This window comes from Argopecten irradians, chromosome 13, assembly GCF_041381155.1.
Source record: "Argopecten irradians isolate NY chromosome 13, Ai_NY, whole genome shotgun sequence".
Lineage (NCBI taxonomy): Eukaryota > Metazoa > Mollusca > Bivalvia > Pectinida > Pectinidae > Argopecten > Argopecten irradians.
The window spans coordinates 19069613-19086801 of NC_091146.1; the positions used below are offsets into that span (position 1 = coordinate 19069613).

The 17189-nt window shown below is 36.0% G+C and overlaps 1 protein-coding gene across 1 annotated transcript; it reads right to left on the bottom strand.

The window, feature by feature from the left end:
* Window positions 1–4251: 4251 nt before the first annotated feature.
* Window positions 4252–13064, bottom strand: LOC138306351 (free fatty acid receptor 3-like). The gene is made up of 2 exons (XM_069246784.1): window positions 11635–13064; window positions 4252–6989 (listed from the first exon to the last, which is right to left on the bottom strand). The coding sequence occupies exon 2, from the start codon at window positions 6845–6847 to the stop codon at window positions 5822–5824; it is 1026 nt and encodes a 341-aa protein (XP_069102885.1). The 5' UTR covers window positions 6848–6989; window positions 11635–13064; the 3' UTR covers window positions 4252–5821.
* Window positions 13065–17189: the final 4125 nt, after the last annotated feature.

Sequence of the window (17189 nt, forward strand, 5' to 3'; positions counted from 1 at the left end):
GTTTCTAAATGTACAGCGATAGGCCACATCCCAGAAAGTTCATTCAAAACTGAAGCGGCGTAAAACTAGGTTAAAATGTAAACAATGTCAAAATGTATTCTCACGCCGGTCAGAGGTCAGCGCGTGACCAAGCATCTTCATTGGGAAATGAAGTGATCGGAGTTTACTAGTTTCATTGAGGCGGAGCGAAGTGAAAATGTAAATATATCATATGTATGTCTAATCTGGCAACAGTTTATTGTTTAAATAAGAAGCATACAGTTAGAGACACTTCCACACGGTCATGTCACACCGATACAGCCGTATCTCTTATCCTAAAATGCAGAACAAATGCAACAATCATTAATTATAAGTTGAACAAAGTGTTATACATATATTTATTTTGTAAGACGTAATTATGAAAATAATTATTTAATTTTGCCTGCCATGCATGGAAATTGAATTATATATGTGTAACTGGGTGCAGGATTTACAATAAATTCAATATCTGCCTCTGCCAGGGATCGAACTCGGGACCTCTGGATTACTAGTCTGACGCTCAACCGATCGAGCTAAAGAGAAATTCTCTCTAGCCGAGCGGTATATTGCGGCTAGAATTCACCAGCGTTACATATGTGATACGCAGTGTTTATCTGAGAGAAGTAAAAGAATTGAATTGAATTGACAACTGGCTAACCGTTCGCCTCACTCCGGTTATAAATAGCCATTGGCTGGAGCGTAAACTACGACTTTTATAGACTTTTGTGATCCTCGGCCAGGGGACAGACTGATCTTTATTCAATCTTCATGAAACTGAAACTCGATTAAGGTGTAGACCACGACTTTGTAAACTGTTTCCTAGCAACAAAAATTATATAGTTAGTTCAAATACTAATTTTAATTAACAAAAATTAATTTCCTGTTTGGATGGTCTTCTTTGAACACAAACCCAGCCAGTTGCCAGGAGACTGAATTGCTAATTACCATACTAGGGTATATAATCGCCACCAGTCTCTAGACTATCATGCTCATCACTTAAGGTTTAATTATAGCGTTTAATTAGAAGGGGGTGTGATCACACACAAATGGGTGTCATTACATACAAAGATGAAACATTAAGATATCGTATGTGTTCACAGTCTAGGAATTAATAGCATGTGTTAAAAACTCTCCATATATCCTTCTGGAATTTCTCTGGGAAAGAAGGCGATCAGAGGAAATGTCTAGACCAAATTAAACCAAAGGTATAGGCTTCAGAAAACCAATGACCTGGTATCACGTACACTTCGCGTTAAATTGTTTGTCTCAGAAATCTAATACTACAAAAACATAATATCTGTAAGGTTGTAATAATAATCTCAGGACATGAAGAGCCGCCTAGATTATACTTGTGTCAGTTTTTGTACAGTAAGGCCTTGTCGTGTGGTTATGTGATAACACACTAAAACGTCAGCTTGTAATGCTAACCTGAACATGAAATTCAATGCATATTAAAGGGACTATTCACTCAGGCTAATTCTTTTACATATTAACCAAGAAGCAAAATATGGTATACATGTATTGTTCTACATTTCTCATGAAACATATAACATAAAATATTGACAAATTCCACGTCATTGTTTAGTATTTTAATTGATACCGTTGTAATTACAAATCGTTGATCAATACCATTAAGCAGGTACATATATACGCTGTCGCTGTACCCATATCCGAGACAAAGTCACACACGTTAAACAAATGAACTACATAACCACTGAGGAGGTGATAAAATGATTTTTAGGCAAGACAACTTACCAAATAAGGTAAACATACGTCTGTCAGAGCGATTTGAACAGTTCTAGGCAAAAGTTGCATTACTCTACGAGCAAGGGACAAGGTTCGGCAATAAGATGTTCGACCACAATGTGTAATGGCGGACAGTGGGCGAGTTTGAACAATTCACAAGCATTTCACCACCATGGGCTTTTCTGGCATATCACAGTAAAACCGACTAATCTAAATTTCCATAGAACTGGGTTTTTCCGATATATGTACAAATTTGAATGTTCTCTTGGACTGATTTGTCCCTTTAAATAAACAAAAATTCATATTTTTAATTCAAAGACATTTAGGATCATATTCTTGTCAGACTCAAACTTTCCCAATAACAATGGCACCCGAGAACTTGTGATGGAAGTCACAGTCCAGGTTATGCCCGTTATACAGAGATACTGGTTTTAGTATTCATCAGATTAAAATCACCTGTCCATATTTAACAAAGCAACGGGGACAGACAGTGATAGTAACCCCCGGAATATCGAGGATGTCAATACAGATACAATTGTGTTGCACTCACCTTTAGGCTTTGAAGTATCATAAAACCCCGTGGAAAACTGAAGTAAAGAAGGTCTCTGAATTTTAAACAATTTTATTCACAACAGTTTTTAATGTATATGGACTTATCTAACCGAGTTTTACGTATTACAACCATCAGAATGTTACATTGATGTATGAATATTGTGAACTACTGGCAAGCAGAATGTATTTATAGGAATCCATTAATTCAGCGCGATCCGTAGAAACCAAGAGAGACCCCTATACACAAATAAAACATCATCTAGGATTGTCCAGATTTTCTGCAGCAATGCCTTCTGCCCAGCCAATAAGGTAACTGAATTCGGCTGCTGAATCCTCACCTCATATATTATCGATCAAAGGTCACAGAAAGGTCACGTGGGTACCAATAATATATCAAATAGTTCATTAACACTTTATAATATATATGACGAAAAGCGTTTGTTGTCATTTAGACGGTGGATGTGGTGACTCGTGGTCTCTCTATTATCACGTTTTGTAGGCTCCGTTAACGGGTTATTATACAGGCCTCTATCGCCGATGATCGCTTAGTACCATATGTACGATACACAATGAATGTAAAGTGTATTCAAATACAACATAGCATTACAAAAACCTACAGATCTATAACAATAACTAAGAAAAGCGTTAAACCCAAGACAACTGTGTCGTTACCACCGCTACACGAATTTCACGGAAATCATCAACATACAACAAATATTAGTTCGTGTAATAAAATGGTAACTAATCTGCTTCTACACAATAGTGAGTATTCTTTCCTAACCGACGTTGACCTTTTACAATGAAGTGTCTCTGTCCAAAAATCAGCCCATAGTTGTGGTTTTTCCGGTAATACACGGACAAAATATGACATTGTCACTGTATGGTAACGGGATCCGGCCTCCGGTTGTTTGGTATCTACTTCCGGAAAAATAGTACCCACAAAAATTAAAAGGGTACGTACTAAATCGCTTCAATAACTTGATATTATTTCATTTGTTTATCGAAACACAACAAAAATTAGAACAGCGGAAGCTTAACATTTTAAAGTGTCCCACAATTGTATCTGAAAATGAGAATAAAGTCTACTTTTTGTATTTAAACATGTACCTGGATCGTATTTCCGCACAAATTTGTTAAAAATGCGTGAAAATATGAAAAGATATCAAGATATCGGATGCATTTCATTAAGATAAGATGTTGATTGAAGAATAAGGATAGAACAAAAACAATCTACCACTTCAAATTTATCATAAATACGTCCTTTGTACCATAATCGACGATATCTAGTGAGCATGTAAGACTATATGTACAGTGTATGTGTTTGGTTCGCACAAAGTTCCGGTTTGGTATTCATTAGTATACGGTTTGGTAATAACAACCTGGTTAAAAATTTGAATCACAAATAAAAACATGGGATAACTACGGGACAGTATCATCATTTCGCGCAGTCAAATTAACACAGCAAGAGCCGATACATAATTACCATCATAGAAAACAATTACATTTGTATACATGTAAGTTTGTAACCCTGGTGTTTATTGGTAGCTGTTATATATAGCTTCGTCATATCAAAGTATATAACTGGGAGAGCCGGAAAAAGTCAGTACACCCTATAAAAAGTATGCAACAATTAATCATGAAGCATTTAAAACACATATCAAGACACTTTTTATACTTCCATACTCATGCGTAATTTTTACTCATGTTGTTTCTTTTTTGTTATGTTATTTCATTGACTCCAGGGGAGGAGACACGTTACCTTTGCGTTCTATTTACAGATAAGCATTTTACAAGCATTTTACAAAAAAATTAATATCGATGTCCTTCTATTTTCATACCAATTTATTAACATTATAATCTCTCCTATGATTTTATCTACAGGGCGAAACGAACGATACTTACTTAAGTGTTCATTTTTATTGAACAGGGCGAAACGAACGATACTTACTTAAGTGTTCATTTTTATTGAACAGCTTATATCCAATTCTCCATAATTTACTAACTGTGGTGTCATATCGCATTTCGGTTGTTCAACTGCACTAAATCTATTGAATCATCAGGAATCCCTTAAGGATTCGCGCTTGGCCCACTACTGTCCGTGAATATTCGTGAACGATCTACCGGAAATAGTTATCTTAGATGTATATTTATCTGCTGATAATGTTAAAATATTCAAAATTATAAACAAAAAGAGAAGACGAAATATAGTAGATTTGATCACGATCAAAACACGGGATTTCCACCCAGGTAATAATTTTAGTGATATATAAATGGTCGTTTAAATACGTTTCCCTTCGTTTCAGTTCGATTGACTAAACAAACGAATGATCAAAGGAACGATCGAACAAAAGCACGCATGAAAAAAAGAAATGACGAACGAACGGATGAGCGAATGAACTAAAAAAAGAATGAACGAACGAACAAATAAAATAGATTTCTTTCGTGCGTCCATTTTTGCTCGTTCGTTACTTTGATCGTTCTTCCGCTCGTTCCTTCTGTCAATCAGATTTTATTATCGCCTGCGAAACGCGTTTTCTGTGTATATATATCAGACAAGTGCCCTAGTTGTGCCTTTTGCTATTGCGAACCTTCCATTTTTGGTATTTTTCTGTTACCACGGAAACTTAGTCAAAAATACCAAATTACTGTTTATTTTTGTCACCAGCTGGTTTTTTTTTTTTTCAGTTTTCAATACACACATACACTTTGAATTATACATGTACATTACTAACTCTTACTTTGAGCTTGATATATGTGTTTTCATAAATATACCAACTGTGGAGCGCGGGGTACTATGCCATGCTTTGCGGCTCCCTGTTTGTGAATAAAATTTAACCAGGTTGTTATACCAAACCGTATACTAATGATTATACCAAAGCGGAATGTTGTGCGTACCAAACACGTACACTATAGTCATAACCTGCTCACTAAATATCGTCGATTATGGTACAAAGAACGTATTTATGATAAATTTGAAGTGGTAGATAGTTTTTGTTCTATCCTTATTCTTCATTCAACATCTTATCTTAATGAAATGTATCCGATATCTTGAGATATTTTCATATTTTCACGCATTTTTAACAAATTTGTGCGGAAATACGATCCAGGTACATGTTTAAATACAAAAAGGAGACTTTATTCTCATTTTCAGATACAATTGTGGGACTTTTAAAATGTTAAGCTTCCGCTGTTCTAATTTTTTTTGTGTTTCGATAAACAAATGAAATAATATCAAGTTAATGAAGCGATTTAGCACGTACCCCTCTCATTTTTTTGGGTACATTTTTTCCGGAAGTAGATACCAAACAACTGGGGCCGGATCCCGTTACCATACAGTGATTGTACAATACATGTCATGTATCTTGCTCTAAAACACGGACTGGTATTTCTGGCGATACACGGACAAAATATGACATTGTACAATACATGTCATGTATCTTGCTCTAAAACACGGACTGGTATTTCCGGCGATACACGGACAAAATATGACATTGTACAATACATGTCATGTATCTTGCTCTAGAACACGGACTGGTATTTCCGGCGATACACGGACTGACCACTTGATACAGCAGATATTCTGTTTGACATCTTTCCTAAAACGTGAGCTCGCGATGTAATATACCAATGAGTTGGAGGAGTAGTTTATCGTTTCCAGCAGTGTGGACACAGGCATGATGTTACGGTACACGGCCTGGGGGATGGCAGAGTTACCGAACCCTCGGAGGGGGAAGAAAACCCCTAACGGCGACACGCAGATCACAAATATACATGTCAACACCAGGACCACCTTCGTCATCTTCAGCTCACGTGCCTGTGATGACGTCACGGGAAGAACAGCCAATGGGCTGTAAAGCCGCTGTAAGAGATGTGCCACGAGGGCAATGTTACATATGACGACAGCAAATATTGGTAACGAGAAATACAACACTATATTTAAAATGTAGATAGTCTTGTACAAGTCCCGATTTTTACCAATGTCGGAATATTGGTGATACCTCATATCATTTCCTAAGTCCATACACTTATACTCCACGGCTAGCGGTAGGAGTGAGAGAGGTATGAACACACTCACTCCGACAACACACACCAGACCTACAGTCCTGGAGAACACTTTCTTCCACGTGTGCGGACGTATTACACTGTACAGTCTGCTGACGACAATGATCATCAACAGGAAGTTGGAACAGTGTTTGGGAAATCTCGCGAGATAGTTCGGGATATAGTAATGACAGAAGAAGAGCCTCGTGCCCTCTAAATCTGTGGATTTCATGTTGATGGTGAGACAGATGTAAGGAATCATGGCGGTGAGGGACAGCATATCGTACACGGCCAGTCCTAGTAGGAGTGTCGGAGTAGAACCATCGACCTTCTTACTCTGTTTACTGTAGAAGTGTATGACCTTCATGGTGCCGGGGATACCAACCAGGCACAGCAACAGCGCCACGTAGAAAAATATCGTCATGGGTTCATAAGTCACAGGGGTCACAGTGGCATTCAGGGTACCATTAAAGTTATAATTCTCCGCCATTTTGTTATGAAACGTGTTCTCAGGGCAAACGATTCTTCTCGGAAATCTAATCAACACAGACAATAACACAAAATTGCTGATTCTGATTGCATAAATGACGTCATTTAATATGTTGTAATTGTCACTTTCAGGTCTGTGTAGTCTGAAATGATAAGATGAAATAACTGGTATAATAACAACAGGTTAGCAGCGGAACGAAATAACAGATTAGCGGCGGATTGATATAATTACAGGATAGTGGCGGATCGATATAATTACAGGATAACAGCGGATTGATTATAACAACAGGATAGTGGCGGATCGATATAACAACAGGATAGTGGCGGATCAATATAACAACAGGATAGCGACGGATTGATATAACAACAGGATAGTGGCGGATTGATATAACAACAGGATAGTGGCGGATCGATATAACAACAGGATAGTGGCGGATCTATATAACAACAGGATAGTGGCGGATCTATATAACAACAGGATACCGGCGGATCGATATAACAACAGGATAGTGGCGGATCTATATAACAACAGGATAGTGGCGGATCGATATAACAACAGGATAGTGGCGGATCTATATAACAACAGGTAAGTGGCGGATCGATATAACAACAGGATAGCGGCGGATCGATATAACAACAGGATAGTGGCGGATTGATATAAAAACAGAATAGCGGCGGATCTCTATAACAACAGGATAGTGGCGGATCGATATAACAACAGGATAGTGGCGGTTCGATATAAAAACAGAATAGCGGCGGATCTCTATAACAACAGGATAGTGGCGGATCGATATAACAACAGGATAGTGGCGGTTCGATATAACAACAGGATAGTGGCGGATTGATATAGCAACAGGATAGCGGCGGATCGATATAACAACAGGATAGCGGCGGATCGATATAACAACAGGATAGTGGCGGATCTGTATAACAACAGGATAGTGGCGGATTGGTATAACAACATGAAAGTGGCGGATCGATATAACAACAGGATAGCGGCGGATCGATATAACAACAGGATAGTGGCGGTTCGATATAACAACAGGATAGTGGCGGATTGATATAACAACAGGATAGCGGCGGATCGATATAACAACAGGATAGCGGCGGATTGATATAACAACAGGATAGCCGCGGATCGATATAACAACAGGATAGAGGTGGATCGATATAACAACAGGATAGTGGCGGATTGATGTAACAACAGGATAGTGGCGGATTGATATAACAACAGGATATTGGCGGATCGATATAACAACAGGATACCGGCGGATCGATATAACAACAGGATACCGGCGGATCGATATAACAACAGGATAGTGGCGGATTGATGTAACAACAGGATAGTGGCGGATTGATGTAACAACAGGATAGTGGCGGATCTGTATAACAACATGATAGTGGCGGATCGATATTACAACAGTATAGCGGCGGATCTATATAACAACAGGATAGTGGCGGATCGATATAACAACAGGATAGCGGTGGATCGATATAACAACAGGATAGCGGCGGATCGATATAACAACAGGATAGTGGCGGATTATTATAATTACAGGATAGCGGCGGATTGATATAATTACAGGATAGCGGCGGATCGATATAACAACAGGATAGTGGCGGATGGATATAACAACAGGATACCGGCGGATCGATACTCTTCTCGTTCATACAGAAGGAAGGGAACAAAACACAACACACGGATATTATTGGGTTTTTTCTTTAGCACGTAAACTTGTTCATTTCCTTGTACGATAAATAAAGGTTGATTGTAACATAAGATGATATTCATTATCCTTCTTATCCATTAAGTTGCATGCTGTATTTTAGAACTGGTAATCTGTTGACAACATCGTCAATGTATTTTTCTATCTCATAATTTATTGTTAAAGTATTTCCATAATATATCATATTTTATCTTTATACGTGTAAATGGTATTACATGTCAATCTCAGTTTTTCGTTACATATTTCTGTCAAATGCTCAGCAACAAAAGTAGAAATTGTAGACTCTACATCGGAGGTTATATTCAACATAACAAGGAATACATGTCCCCTGCCGGTTTCCATAAGCTATCACATTAGCCTTAGCCTATTTTTAGTAACAGTGACCCTTGTAGTTGACCTTTTGATTAAATCTCAAACTGTGTGCCCACGTAAGCTACCATTGTTTGTAGCTGCAATCCCTTCTTTAGGTAAAATCCTTAACCGAAACGTGTTTTTATTTTCAATGTAAAACAGATTTGATGATTTAGAGTCCCAAAAGTTGTTAGCTTACCGTTTATATTACATTTATTATCACTCCCTGGGCAATTTTAGATAGATACATTGAATGCTAATTTTCAGGCGTCGCGTTAAATACCCTCAGTAGTTGACTACCACTAAAACAAGACGGCAAATCAGTGCAATGAACCTTCTTCATTAACATAGGTTAACATAGATTTCAATCTCATATCGATCCATCACTATAATATGATACCATTGTATGAAGTTTCAGGAAATTAATCCATCAATCCAGTCACTTCATAAGTTGTCATGGAAACCAAGATTTCCAAAACCAATCTATTTTTCGTAACAATGATTTTGTAGTTGACCTTTTGATCCCACAAACAATCCTAAACTGTGTTACCTCTTCAGCAACAAAAACCCTTAAATCGTCCTCGATTAGGTTGAGTGACCTGGGCACGGTTAGATTTACTAGCTTTTTTTTCAAAATCCTCGCTCAGCTGATTCATAAACACAGAATGGTTGTATTTTATAGCTAACACTCAGCTCGTGGCTGCTAGGGGCGTCATAGTTTTACTGAAATTCTCTGTCAATGGGCAACTGAACAAAACAAATGATAGATTCAAGATTAAATTGTTTCATTAACATGTCAATCATACATTGTATGGAATAGTATTAAAACACACTATACATAAATGCCAATGAGACCTTGACACCTATTATTAATCGACCAAAACAGGTAAGATTTTATAAACAAAATGCGGTGCCCAACCCAACATTTCTACAATGTTTAATGGGACATGAACCTAAAAAAAACATGTATTTGAGTAAAATACATATTTAAGACGTGTCAGATACCTTACTAAGTAATTTATATCAGTTATTGTGCAAATGTGTCAAATAAAATAATTATAATGGAAATTCAATCTTTCTGTATTTCGGCCCGGTCGAATTTGTAACGATAGTATAGAAATGTTGAACTTTAGTGACCTCCCACAATGCACTGCACAAATTAAATGAATGTAAAGAAAATGTTGGGTCAAAAACGTGGGTGAAGCGAACACAAACGAATTCCGATAGAAAACAGTGTACGTCAAGAGTCAGTAACGTGCGCGATTGGGAAAGTAGGTTAGAGACGGGAGCAACTTCCCATTTTATACTTGCGTGATGTACATATGTGCTATAAGTCAGGAACCTACCTTTGCTGTGCCCTGACGAATGAAAAGTCACGTTTTACTTTTGACTTATCATTCTTACGCTAAATACAATTTGTTTTATAACAAATATAGCTTAAACTTCATCTGTCAACCATCGTAACTTAGAAAATAATCTTAAAATGCGGAAAACTAATATTCCTTATCATGTCAGCAAGTTTGTTGTTCATTATAACCTCGCTTTCGGCCAGCTTTCGTTTTGTGTTCCAAAAAAAACCAAACATGACGGTCTATTTTTATCATTTTGAGGTAGGTATTCCCCACGTTTTCCTGTCGTTTTAGATAACCAACCATTGTAATAAAATATTCAATAACATCTGAAAACCATATCTAAGCATACAGAACAAATTATTTAAGGTTCATGTCCCTTTAATTGATAATCTACAGACATTAAAACATTGCACAACTAGTGAATCACCTTAGGACGAGCCAAGCGTCTTTCATTGTTGAAGCCATAGTTTCTTAAGGAGTTCTTTGATATGGATGTTTGCAGAATTTATTTTACAATGGCTGTCTTTCAAGAAGATTGTAGAAGTTGTGCTTAATTTGATTCTTATTTTTCTCAGAATAGTAGCATATGTTAGTTACCCTAACCTCTTAATTTGGAGTTAACCATTTTTAGCCATTTTTGTCAGTTGTGCTTGCTTTGTTTTGTCCCTTTTAAATATTTGTCATTTTTATTATTTTAGAGTAGAATAAAAAATAAAAGTACTAAAATTACCCTAAAATATTGAGCTTGATACAACTAAAAGTAATGTCGCAATGACGATTTTAGAAAATAAAAACAATTGAAGTGAAAAAATAGTAAACATTTGGCTCTACTCAATGTGAAGAATACATATTTTCAAAATGACCGCTAAATGTGTCATTTTCTCAAAATTCCCTGAACAAAAATCTGGGTAATTCACAATAAACATTTAATGGTAAAATTCAATGATATTTTATGTGATGGTTATATATCCATCTGTTCAAGTTAATCCTTATAATTCAATTTACTAAAGGAAACCTCTTAAAAGAATTAAAAAAATAAAAATCATTTTAGGACTCTGTTTTCTATGAAATCATTATGCCGTTATCTCAGCCAATCAGAGGCGACGTTACAAATGACGACGACATTGTTTCCTTTATGGACTGATAAAGTAAATTGTGAAGCCAATTGAAATACTCGTTACAAGCAAAATTGAATTATTAGCTATGAAGCAATTTGGAAAAGGTTATTTCTCAAACCTTTCAATCTCATGATGATTCTTTTGAAACAAATTAACGTCAACGTTAATCGTATTGAATTGGCCATACATTTACGGGACAAAACAATTGATACAACAGCACGATAAACATTCTCCACTTACCGCTAAAAGTGTAATAACACCCTGTTATAACGGGATGTTTACTGCTGTCTTCCCGATAACAGTCCCGGCAACACTAATGTCGGCAAGCTGTAGTCGTGCCATGTATTGTGTGAAAAATATTTGTTATTTGTATGTCAATATCACAGAACTCTATGAGTCATGTTCCGGCGAAAATTTATAAAGTTGTGCACAATATCTCTGAATACTCTGTGGTGTGCATTGGCGCATTTGTCAAAATGTTAACAATATTGCTGAATTCTTTTGGCTTACTTCGGCGAATTTCTTTTTCGAACATGTGTACATCATGCATCGCCGAATATCTTGACGTCTGCTATTCTACGCTTTAACAGTCTTTAACAACATCATCTATTACTTTGCCATTTGCTATGCATTTTTACAAATGAGGTTCAGTGTCGCAAACCTGTTTTTTCGTATGATTCGATGCTTATCAATAGCTAACATTGTTGAATTCCTCCACGCCTGTTACAGTGGTTTTTATCACTGAATCCATCCACGCCTGTTACAGTTGTTTGTATCGTTGAATTCCTCCACGCCTGTTACAGTTGTTTATATCGTTGAATTCCTCCACGCCTGCTACAGTTGTTTATATCGTTGAATTCCTCCACGCCTGTTACAGTTGTTTGTATCGTTGAATTCCTCCACGTCTTTTACAGTTGTTTATATCGTTGAATTCCTCCACGCCTGCTACAGTTGTTTATATCGTTGAATTCCTCCACGCCTGTTACAGTTGTTTGTATCGTTGAATTCATCCACGCCTGTTACAGTTGTTTATATTGTTGAATTCCTCCACGCCTGCTACAGTTTTTATATATCGTTGAATTCCTCCACGCCTGTTACAGTTGTTTGTATCATTGAATTCCTACACGCATGTTACAGCTGTTTTTTATCGTTGAATTCATCATTCCTGTTATATGTATTTTCCCCGCAATTGTTGTTTTTCTATAGTTTGTATTTGTGGACACGTTTCTTCACTTCTTCATTGCCGTAATATTCCTCGATCTGTTTCGCTATGTTTGAAGTCGCAGGACTGGCTTCGTATTTGACACCGATATCAAAGCCTATTTTTCGAATACATGTTTCCTGGAACACTTATCTCTCCCCCTTCCTGATATCCTTCTGACATTCCAGCTTCCCGGATCTCCGCGCGATAGTCCTTTGTGCCATGGACGTGTAGTTCACGTACGTGTATATTAATTACTAAAGCACCTGTGTCACGATATGATACCTGTAACGAATTACGTGACGGTACCTTAACCCCCTCAACTCATGATACCTGTCAGACCCGCCATGATCAGTTACTCCCCGTCAGCACGGTTTACACCTGTAGTCAGAGTGCAATTATCTCAGTGTGATCTGTTGATATAGCCAGGTAGACAATGGCGTCTCCACCACCAGGCTGCTAACGTACGGTTGTTAACAGGTACATGTTTATTACACTACGGTTCCAGTATAACCTTATATATACAAGTATATCTAACTTTGTGGTAGATAACACATATTCATTTTGAAATAAATAAATGAAAGAATCCTCCGGATACCATGGATCCGTACAATTACTAACAAATTAAACTAATCCTAACAGTGTGCATCCACACATCAAGGAAAACAAATAAAATCAAAATGTCATTCATAACTAGCAACAACACCAATGTAATTTTCATAGACATTTAAAACATGGCTATGATGTCATCTTTTGTTGTCACCCGTGCTTTAGTTGGACTATTGTTCAAGTATTTTTTCTGTCTGTAGATTAGTACACATTTCACTGTACATTAGTTTACCTGTAGCTGTAGATTAGTTTCAACTAATCTACAGTTCCAGGTAAACTAATGTACAGTGAAAGGTAGAGAGCAAATCTACATGCAGCAATGTTAAAAGACAGATAAATAACAAATAATTCAAATTAAATTCAATATAAATGTAATACAAGACTTCAATAATACATATTATTACATATTTTCTGTTTGATACATTGATTCATAGACATCGGCTTAAATCCAAGTATATCAACACAATGCTAAAAAATACTCCTTGTATTGAAAATCCAAACTCCTTAGTACATGTATTTTGACAGCACAGTCATTCCTAAAATGATGTTTTGATTTTTAGTAGAAACATGCACTTTCTTTCTTTGAAAATTAAATGTCTTGTCCCAATTATTTCACTGTTTTTAAATTACTTCATTTCTTGAATGCATACACATTACACATAAATCCACGTTTCCCGAATTGAATACTTTCAGTGATTGATTGTGTGATTCCTTATCCAAGATGCACTCAAAGCCTTCTGAACAAATTTGAAAAATTAAGCTTTAATTTCTTTTTATCACTTTGCCGTTTTCACTTCATTCCAATGCAGTTTCCTTTAGAATTCATTCCATCTTGATATTGTGGTTTTTAGAAGTACCAATCATATTCTTTAACTGTTGTTATTGCTTCATTGCATAACGTAGAGCGGTATATTCAAAAGTGTTTCCTTTTCATGGTAATCCTCATTACCTTGTGAATTTCCGAGAAGTTATACACAAGTGAATTGTCTGCTTTTTACATTAACAGCAGTTAGATTAACATATCATAAAATAAACTTCCTTAATGGATATTTGATAATCATTTTAGATAGTTTGACTTTGTAAAGATCTGATATGCACTGTCTGCCATGTTGCCTCTTGTACAGCTCCACTCAGAATGAAGAGAACTCAAACTCACAACAAAATTTTTGGTAAAAACATTGGTATGAAATTTCATGAAAATTTCATGCAATGCATGCATGACCAGAGTAGACATTATACAATTGCTTTGAAATGTTGTGTCAAAGATGGTTGAATGCCTTATTTACCTGTAGCTGTAGATTAGTTACACAATAGCCATAGTTAGCCCTGTACATCAGAGTGCCATGTTTAAAGTAAAAGAAACACCTCAAACTGTAGATCAGTCAAGATAATGAACAATGCTCGGCCCTTCGGGTGTTTCTCCTATACATACATACGCACTCTATATAATAAAAAGTTAAATACCTTATTTTTATTCGGGGTTTCAAGAAACATATACACATGATACTATATCATTGATATTATCATCATACAATATTAATTAATTCAAGTCACACACACAGAAGACTCAATCCAATTTTATTCTGCTTCACTTACAAGTTCAATTAATTTTGTTCATTTACTTTATACAAGAGTATTCAATTAAAATAACTGTATCCATACTGGGTCGCGACCAGTTACCGTGATTGTTTCGAGGTTTTTAAAATTGGAATGTAAAACAAAATCGATAATTTTGTAGAGTCTTAAAAATTATTAACTTACCGTTAATACTACATTTATCATCACCTTCTGAACGATTTGATTAAAATAAATAAAATGTTTATTTTCATAACGCGGGTCGTATTATGTTTCCCACCGTCGTCCTAAATACCGCGCGGTAGTTGACTATCACTGCACCAGACGGCAAAACAGCGAATGGACTCTCCACTGTTTTCATATATTACGCAGGAAATCTTGCATATGTTTGGTGTCGTAACCTTATTTTAGGTCATCGGTATGCATTTTCTGATGTTATTAATGTTCTTTAAGAAACCTTTTATATTTTGCTCCGGAAAGGTTATAGGCCTTTAACGAAATTAAACAAATACATATAAATTAATTTTGCTTGAAAAAAGTAAACACAAGATGTATGCACAAGGTAAAAACTATCTAATGTTTTACGATCCTGTCCATCCATGCACAATCGGTAACTTGCCATATACCAATGATTTTACATACTTTGACTTACTTTGACGCAGACGATTTTCGAAAACGACTGACAAACAAAATAAACGATGATTTCATGAAATTTCAGGATTAATATGCAAGTAAGTCATGCAAACTTTGATTTCAGAAAGAAAACGTAGATTTGTTAGCAATATCGGTTGCAAATTATTTTTTTTTGTTGTTGAATGAACATTCATGGCTACCGTGATTTAGCTGTTAAAAAAATCCAAAAAAATGTGAGGGGGATAGAGCGTGCGCAGAAATCACGGTAACTGGTACATCACGGTAACTGGTACATCACGGTAACTGGTCGCGACCCAGTACGGTTTCATGTAGTTCTTCCGCTCCTTCGTTGTTTTGAAGTCTCATATAATGCTAATTTTGTGTTGAATAACATTTTTTTTCAATTTTAATAAATTCAATTTGTGTATTTCCGTAAGCCTTGCGGCTTATAAATACAATTTTAGTACATATTAAATAAGTTAAACATGTACAGGAGAGTGATTGTATACAACTAAACACAAACATCAGCTCACAATTATTATACATCATATACTATACAGTTACGGTATATTTAGAGAGTGAGAATGTTTCTTGAATGCAAGTTTTAAGAACTTTCCGAGATTATTTATAATTGAACAAGTCTGAACACTCTTGGATGATAAAAATGATAAGGTTTCAGACATCTAACTCGGAATTGGGTATTCAAAGGACATTAAGTCATTTAAGGTCTACTAGATGTTGATATACAATTCCTTTTGTGGAATTCAGTATTCTATATGAAATTACTCTTGTAAACAATATTCCACAAATACCCCAATCCCAGCTTATTCAACTCGGACTGTACATTCATGACCAAATTATCATTATCTAGTATTCTTTTCTCATAACATGCTTTTAATATACAATTATTGGTTTCTTTAAGTTTTTCCAACATGTTTCAATATTTTCATTTGCCCGATAATATGCCTGGAATTTTATTACAAAAAGTAACATGTACTTTTTCAACCTCAAGTGCGCTATGAAAACCTCATACTTCACATGCATACTGGGTCCCGACCAGTTACCGTGATGTGTCAATTACCGTGATTTCTGCGCACGCTCTATCTCCCGCACATTTTTTTGGATTTGTTTGTGCAGCTTAATCACGGTAGCCATGCAAGTGTTCATTCAACAAAAAATTATTCATTTGCAACCGTAATTGCCAACACATCTACGTTTTCTTTTTTAAATCAAAGTTTGCAACACTCAATAACAGCGAGGAATAGCTTGAAATCATGACCTACTTGCATATTAATCGTGAAATTTCATGAAATCATCGTTTTTTTTGTTTGTCAGTCGTTTTCAAAAATCGTCTGCATCAAAGTGGGTCAAAGTATACAAAATAATGGGTATATGGCAAGTTACCGATCCGGCATGGATGGACAGGATCTTAAAACAAAAGGTAGATTTTACCTGGTGCATACGTCTTGTGTTTTTTTCAAACAAAAATAAATTAACATGTATTTATTGAATTTTTGTCAGTTTTGGGTCGTTTACACATTTGTTTGTTTAAATTTACTACTGCACAGAGCTAAATCGTGTTTTTAGTGATTCCGTGGTCACCTATCGAACGTACCTTAAGACAGTCTTTTTTTGTCGTGATGCTTTCGATCAGACACTGGATTCCAAAATAACCATGCATTACGATTATATTATTCCACTAAAAGATATCAAATAGATATTGGTCGCTTTAATGAAACACAAAATAAGTTTTGATGTAATAAGCATGTTTTAAAAG

Bases quoted from the DNA above. Each gene is read 5' to 3' on its own strand.
- LOC138306351 (XM_069246784.1), bottom strand. From the start codon at position 6,847: ATGGCGGAGAATTATAACTTTAATGGTACCCTGAATGCCACTGTGACC.